General features: G+C 47.1%; 1 protein-coding gene across 3 annotated transcripts in view; it reads right to left on the bottom strand.

Moving 5' to 3' along the window:
- Window positions 1–4,592: 4,592 nt before the first annotated feature.
- otud7a (OTU deubiquitinase 7A) overlaps window positions 4,593–8,183 on the bottom strand; it is a 42,758-nt gene continuing 39,167 nt past the window's right edge. For all 3 annotated transcript variants that reach the window (XM_083665616.1, XM_083665615.1, XM_083665614.1), the window contains one exon: window positions 4,593–7,950. In XM_083665616.1, the coding sequence (XP_083521742.1) occupies window positions 6,400–7,950 (1,551 nt within the window). In that variant the 3' untranslated portion in view covers window positions 4,593–6,399. The remainder of the gene's footprint in view (window positions 7,951–8,183) is intronic.

The following is an 8,183-nucleotide window of genomic DNA, read 5'->3' as shown; positions in this document are numbered from 1 at the left end:
GTCCTCCGATTTCTACCTCCAACAGCCTCCACTGGCCAACTAAAACTGGAGTTGGTTCAACTCTAACATAGCTCTTATCATAAAAGCAACAATTGCCCTTGCCCAGACTTAATTAGGATATCTAAAAATGTTTTGTTGAGTAACATATCAGCTGAACAGGGACCTTAGACAGGTCTCAGACCAACCCAGCCCCAGACAAGGCCCAAAAGAGGAACCGCTCCACCATTCTGGCCCATTACATGTGCCACAGTATCAGCAGAAAGTACACCTTGTTCCCTCACTGCACCCATGCAAATATTGACTGTACAGTAACTGCTGGGGTAATAACAATGGGCGGGTCACCAAATGCTGCTGATTCCTTCCTTATTGCCTGGCTTGCCGTGTGCCAAACTGGCAAAGTAAGGTTTGGCAAAATATCACATGATTACAAGAAATCATGTACAACGTCCAGTTCTGCCATGACACCTTCCCTGTCCTGTTGCACAGGCAATCTTTGTATTGGCCCTAACCCCCTCCAATGCTCACCGGCCTGTCCTCCCTCCCCCCCTCCCTCCCTCCCCCCCTCCCTCCCTCCCTCTCTGCCTAGTGTGAATCATTCACTGTAGAGCGTAACAGGAAGGAAGAAGGCACTAAAAATACTTGAAGAGGCGCCCGGTGTGCTCCCTGCTCCATCTGCACACCTCCTGTCTCTGGGCAGGTTTCAGCCACCAACATGCCAAGCCAACCCCACAAACAAGCTGGCACCCCTGGCACTGCCAGAGGGGTGCGTGTGTGTGTGTGTGTGTGCCATCATCCGAGCCACAGCCCTCAGTGCCTCAGTACCTATTCTACACACACCCACCCCATTTATTTATTTTTTACAGTGTCTTTTATATTGTGTCTAAGACCTGTTTTATAATGGCAGCATGACCAAGCAATGTGACTGGATCTCACTGTGACATACAATGTTGTTGTCAAAGAAATACACCCATTTGCTATTTGCACCGACAACATTTTGTGATTCAACAATAATCTACCACCACTCATGGGCAATCATTACCTACACTGATACTGTGCTTCTTCACAACAAGGGTAGATAATATGCACCAGAAATGTTCTCAGGTTTAGTAGGGTGCGTGTGGTAAGCACATTTTTTCTCTCCCTCGGTTACATGGCTTTCAATCACTTCTCTTCAGTCTCAGGATGATCCATTTTCCCCTCCACAGTTAATTATGTCCCTGCGGATGCCGGGGGCAAAGCAAAGACAGTTATATGAGCTCTGAGAACTTAGCGCAGCTGAGTGGGACTTTAGTGGGCGGAGGTGTCTCTCTCTATTCAATACAGAGGATATGGGGGTGGGAGGAAGACGTTTTACTTTGACGGACCTACAATATTTATTTATTTACCTTTTTTTTTTATATAGAGATTTTAGAGTAGAATGTTCTGGTGATGCATTCTGTAGGTGGAATAATACCATTCCAATTTTTCCATTTCAAGCCTGTCTGAGATATGCGATAGGGAGAGAATCCTTTTGATGAGTATGTGTCACAGTGTGTAGGTACTGTGATTGTGGGGGAGAAAGAGAGAGATAGAGAAAGAAAGAGAGAAAGAGAGAGAGAGAGAGAAAGAGAAGGAGAGAAGGAGAAAGAGGAGTGGGTGGTGGTATTACCCAGTGCTTTGTGAAGCACCAGCCCCAGACACACTCAGACTCAGCGTGGGAGACTGTGTGTAGGCCTTGGTGTTCTCTGACCTGCAGGTGTGTGGGCGTCACTGGCTGGGAACTGACTCACTGTAGAATCTGGGCACTAAGAGAGAGAGAGAAAGAGAGAGAGAGAAAGAGAGAGAGAGTAATAGAGAGAGAGAGAAAGAGAGAGAGAGAGAGAGAGAAAGAGCAGGAGAGAGAGAAATAGAGAGAGAGAAATATAGAGAGAGAGAAATAGAGAGAGACAGAGTGACAGAATGAGAGAGAGCAGCAGCAGCAGCCAGTCCCCACCACACAGCAACCCGTGTGTGCAGCTCCCTCCACGCCAAGCCCCAGAGGGCAGGCTGGAGGGCCATGAGATGCCACCCACTCCTGGCGCTCGCCCCACGGTATGAGCTCAGAGTGGAGGCTGGCACTGGGCGATGATGAACCAGGCTCAGCTGTGGGTAGAGAGCTCAGCACACCCACTCACTGCAGTACTAGGCCAGGCACACACACACACACACACACACACACACACACACACACACACACACACACACACACACACACACACACACACACAGGCATCAGGGGAGCCCTGTCTTAAACACATAAACACTGTCCTGTCAATGAAACATCCTAATATACTGTCAATAAAACACTGTAAAAGATCAGCTTAACATGAAGTGTCTATTTGTTAAGTGCCCAACTGCTTCGAAAGGGCATCTAAGGCAACCATTTTATACCCATTTAAATGTATAATTGGTCCTCTTGTTTAAATTTGAATATCTTAATGAGTGGTTCATCAGCTTAATCATCAATATTTATAAGAGGCATTCATTTAGATGGGCCCCCTCAGATGAGAGCTGATTACATGAAAAAGGGAGACAGATGCATCTGAAAGGGACATGAAAGCAGGGTTATAATTAGTGTTTTTGATAAGCATCTAGTTGGGAAATTACTGCCATGCAAGTGGCAACATGGATTCAGGGCTGTCTGCTCACAGAGAGCGTGCAAGGCCTGCCAAAAGACTTTTATTGCGTGCGTCTGATAGAGCTCTTTGTTGCTCTGAACAGCAGGGAGGACCCACATGCAAATTCAAAGGGTTTCTAAGAAAAGAGAATCCAAAGAAACTGAAAGACAATCCTCCCTGTCTCTTTCAGCAAGTGTTTTCGAGTAAGAGGATACACAGGTTAGGAAGGTTAGGAAACATGAAGTACTAAGAAGTTATGCACCCTATGCCTACCTAACATTGATCATAACACTGATCATAACACTGATGGCATCATCCATATTACTTAGAAGTAGTGGCATCTTACCAATTGACAGTCATTGTCCCAGAGCCGTTGTGACATGCTTTTGAATAAGGAATGTCAATATGTAACTCATTTCTGAGCCAGCTTATGAAAAAAACATTTATACGGTCACAAATTAAACCGTCAAAGTTGCCAGGTTCATAAATCATTCCACGTGACTCTCACCCAGCATCGACCGTGACTTGAGCCCCCTGTGGCTTAGGGGCACATTCTTAGACTGAGAGTTTCTTCTTAAAGAACACACACTTGCCACACTACTACCACAGTCACGAGACTGACTCCTCTCCTCACAGAGACATTCACTTCATCCCACACGTGACAGACTGCTGCCCTCTGAACAGCTCTCTCTTCACTCTCTCCCTCCACCAACACAGGAAGGACAGGCTGGCCGGGGGAGAGAAGAGAAAACTAACTAAAAACAAAGGCCGACTCGACTTCCTCTCTCTCTCTCTCCCTCTCCCTCTCTCGTGTTACTTCTCATTCCTTGAGACTCTTAATCCTCATATAATCACACATCCGCACCCTGACACAGATTCTGCAGTGTCAGAGTGATACCAGACATTTAGGGGAGGTTGGGGGAGAGAGCCTTAGACAGTCACACAGTAAACTAGGTCATGTGAGAGAGAATCCTGACTGGCTGTGTGCGGTGATTGATAGGTAGCAGGCCTGTCACTGGGCTCTCACATATATGTGAATTTGATGGATAGCAGCACTCTGCTTTTCACCCCAGACCTAAAATGGCTGCTTGTACTGTACATCTTCTGGGAGCACTGTTCTTTAGATCCATATTTTACCTTTTATTTGGTGTAAATTAGGCTACTTGACATGTCACACTCACTATAGATTTCAGCATTCAGACTGAGGACCCCACACATGAATAGATTCGAGATGTTGTATAGTTTTTTGTTTTTTTTGCTGAGCTGTTTCCTTGTGGCAATAATTCCTTTCCCAATGTTTGGGAGTCCCCTGAGGAAAAAGGCAGAGTTGCAGAGTTACAGTTCTGGAATGCTGTCCTACTTGGCAGTACAGTACACTCCGAAAACTCCAAACTCCTCAACCCAGACCGGTTCAGTGGGATTCCTCCCCCTCTTTTTTAAAACATTTCTTTTGAACTATGGTAGTAAGTACAAAATGGAAAAGTCTCATTTTAAAAATTACGTTCAGATGAATAACCTTTTCCATGAATTCTGGCAATTGCGGCAACCACCAAAAATGGTTTTCTCTATAAATACAGTACCATAGTTACAGTGATCTGGGCATGATCCCTATGGATGTTTGGCATTACAGGCATTAGAGTCTTTGCCAACTTTAACCTTTGTAAATCAAGTGATTCTGGAGGAGAAAGCTTAAAACCCTCATCAGTGTAAGCACCCACAAAGAGAATGACCATGGTCCAAGTTGATTGCACTTTGTCCATTCCATTGGTGAGTCGTACCAAAGAGGAATTAAATGGAATATTCCCATTCAGAAAAAGGTATACAGTGCTACAGTATGGTGTTTGCACTCAACGTTTTCAGACCAGCTTACGAACTACAACTAAAACTCACAGATAGTCCCATTTCGTCAACATTTGCAACCGCATAACAAAAGACACAGACAACTCATTTGTAACAATAAACTATTCTTGTTTTCTTTTTTCATATTTACATTGGTACCTAATGTGCAAATTAATAATTTAAAGTAGTGTAAAACTCTCAAATGAATACAAAATCATATCTTACAGCTCTAAATACGGTGAGAGTCCATGAACTGGTCACATAGAAAGGTAGAGTAGGAGGAACACTGCGGTGTGTGGAGTAGAAAGGCGGAAGTGAACTGAGGAAGCAGTGGACATCCTTGGCCAGGACACACACTCACTTAAGGACAGCGTGGTATCCAGGCATCACCAGAACAACACATAAACACAGTATACACGTACACAGCGTCTTTACAGAAGTCATGTAGTAGAATGAGCAGAAAGCACTTTCAGGAGCTGTGTTAGAAGCCTGCTGATTGGATAAAGCACTAATGATATCACAAAGGCTCGTGGTGCTCTGAGTGGCAGGCGCTTTTAATGGCCTCCTGATATGACAGTTTTGAACAGACAATCTCATGTTTGACTGGTGACATGACTACATGTCACCACATAGTGCTAGTAGCATGATTTCACACACGTGTTGTGTGTTTGTGCAGAGACACAGACATTTAATTATACGTCAAACAAAGAAGACATTTTACCGCTATAACCCACAACTCCTCTCAGTGAATATATTTCCCCACAAAATACCGTATAATGGAAGTTTGAGCTATCATTTCCAATTATTTGGCTGATATTTAACTCCTAACAGGTGTGTCAGAGAAACATACCTAACACATTGCATACTGTACCTGAGAACCTATTCACTCCCAGGGGGTTAACGTTGTTTTGATCAGTTTTTGGAACATAATGTACTGTACATGTTGTGGTGGTGTCTAACACTGTTGATGGGGACTGTTGTTAGTGAAGCTGCTGTAGCTTGGCAGTGCTTGAGAGAGAGAAGGTCCTTACTAAAGGCTGAATCCTCACCTGAGATCCCAGCATCGGATGACTTACACACGTGGATCTCAAGTTAGGATTCAGCGCAAAGAGCGGATCCTTTTTTCAATACTGCACCATGACACACTCCAAGGTGCAGCTTACAAATACAATTATTAAATGTACTCATGTATCTGTATTCAAGTCCTCATACAACAGCACATGTAAGGTTGCACTTCGACACAATCCCATATCAATGCAAAAACAAACACATACTGTACATTAGGTCTATTGGCTGATACTATGGATGCATAGACAAAAACAGGGAGGGAGTGGGCTTTAGAAGTCGCTAAAATCACCAAATTATTGCTTTTAAAAAAGTCACTACATTTAGTAGTGCACTTGCCTCCCTTTATAGATATTTTTTATGCAAAACTAAAACACAAAATTCTATAAACAGACCTCAAAGAACTAAGCAGTGAAGTATTGCATTCAAACCGATTGGAGTGCGTGAAGCTTCCCTTCCACTACCAAGATTAACAGATTATTTCATTTCTCTCAAATGATTAAATTACTCTCCTAATCATTTTCCACTCTACAGAAATACTGCACAGGAGATGGCTTTTACTCTAGAACAAGTAAAAGATAAAATGAGACAGAAAAAAACGAAAACAGCACAATCTCTGGCCAAAGCTGTAAACTGTTTCCAGTTGCACTTCCTCCGTCATTAAGTAACAGTGTTCTTTGGCTAACAAGACAAAAAAAGGTAACAGGGACACAAGGAGAGTGTTTGTCAACAGAGTAGGAAAATGTATGCCATTTATGTTGTACTAAATGCAGAGTGCAGAGGGTGGTGTTGTTTTGCTGTCCTCCGCTTTTGCTTTGCGCACCAGCTGTCGCCCCACCGGCTGGTGTGACTGAATGGGCTATCCGGGCCTGTGCACCTTGCCCTCTCTCTCCCTGCGTTTCACCTCCTCTCTGAAGCAGTAGGAGCAGTAGTTCTCGGTCTCTGGCCTGCCGTAGAAGGAGCAGTTCACTCTCTTGCAGCGCCGCTGCTGAAAGCAGTACGTGGGGCACCCGGAGCTCCGCCCTTTGGTTTTGTCTTGGTTGAGCCAGGTGTGTGACGAGGGGTCCTCGTCGGCGTACTCCAGGCAGTCCCGGATGTCGCCTGCGTCAAAGCCGTTGGTGTAGGTGTGGGACTTGTGTTCTCCGGGCATGTTGTAGGGGAGGGTCTCTGCGGCGTTGACGGTGCGGACCCCGGAGAGGCGTGCTGGGCTGTAGCTCTGGGAGGACAGAGAGCGGTTCTGCTGGGGGTATGTGGCACATGTCTTTAGGGTGCCCACCACCGGTTTATAGGGCTCTCCCTGGAAGCTGGATGACTGGAGGTTGACGTCCCGTAGGTGGATCACACTGTGCCTCTGGATGGGCGGGGTATGGCTGTAGTGGGCAGACACAGGGACGGGCCCGGGTCTCTTAGCACCGTTACTGGGGGAGGAGTACTGGGCAGGAGCTGGGGCTGGGTGTGTGGCTGGGACTGAGACTGGAGGTGGGGTGAGCGGAGGGACAGAGACAGGGGGCGGAGGGGGTGTGGGGCTGTTTCTGCCCTGCACCTTGAGGGCCAGCTGGGGGTTGTTGTGGCTGTGACTGTGGTGGGGCAGGACAGGGGAGCAGCTATCTGGGGGGGAGCTGTCTGACCTCTCCCTCTGGAAGACGCTCTCCTGCTCAGACTTCTTCAGGGCCGCCCCGGGGCCGTTGGTCGGGGGCTTCTTCTCGCCCTCTTTCCTCTTCTGCTCCTGCTCCTGGCTGAAGCGCTCCTGGGCGCTGGTCAGGTAGAAGTTGATCATCTCCTCGTGGAACTGGTGACGGTGGCTGGTGAGGAGGAGGCCGGCGAAGATGAACTTGCGCTCCCCCTGCATGGCCGCCCGCAGGATGTTGAGGCTGAGCTTGACGTCAGTACTGTATTTCCAGTTGTCCAGTGTCTTGTCTCCTGAGGTTTTCCCTGCTCCCTCCGGCCTCTCCACAGGGGAGGAGCCAGCGGGTCTGTCTCTGTCTGTGGGGGAGGGGCTAGTGGCCTTCTCCGAGGAGGTGGAGCTAGCTGACTGGCCTGACTCCTCCTTACTCCCCTTGGTCTTAGACTCCTTCTTTTTCACTTTCTCTCCGTTCTCCCCGTTGCGACCGGAGCCAGAGTTGGACTTGCTCATCTTCCCGTGCACTAGGCCGCCCAGGCCCCCCATGTTCTTCTTCAGTTTGATGCCCAGGGTCTTACTGAAGCTGCCAAGCTTGTTGGCCACGGAGTCGGCCCGGTTTTTGTCCTTGTCCTTGCGCTGCTTGTCCTTGTCCTTCTCCTTGCTGGGCTTGCCGCTGTTCACGTTTGAGTTGCTGCCCACGGACTCACGGTCAGAGTCTATGGACTCAGCCAGAGACTGGACATCCTCACCCGCAGACGCCGTGGGAGACTCCGGCTGAGCCAGGGGAGCCTGGAGTACACACACAGAGAGGCTGTGAGACACAAAAAGAGACCCCCCAACCCCCCCGGACCCCCCAATGTCCTTCTATCTACAATACAACTATTCCGGCACAAAGTTGGAATGAACATTTCGATTATCAATGGGAATTGTCTTGTTTTTAATTTAAATTATATAATTGCATTCATTCACAACAAACACATTAATCAATTTTCCCTCTGGACAAATCAGTCAACATGTCCTCA

Source organism: Argentina silus (genome assembly GCF_951799395.1).
Source record: "Argentina silus genome assembly, chromosome: 3".
In the NCBI taxonomy this organism is placed as follows: Eukaryota; Metazoa; Chordata; class Actinopteri; order Argentiniformes; family Argentinidae; genus Argentina; species Argentina silus.
The sequence above is the reverse complement of the archived record's forward strand: the minus strand, read 5'-3'. Positions and strand labels throughout refer to the sequence as shown.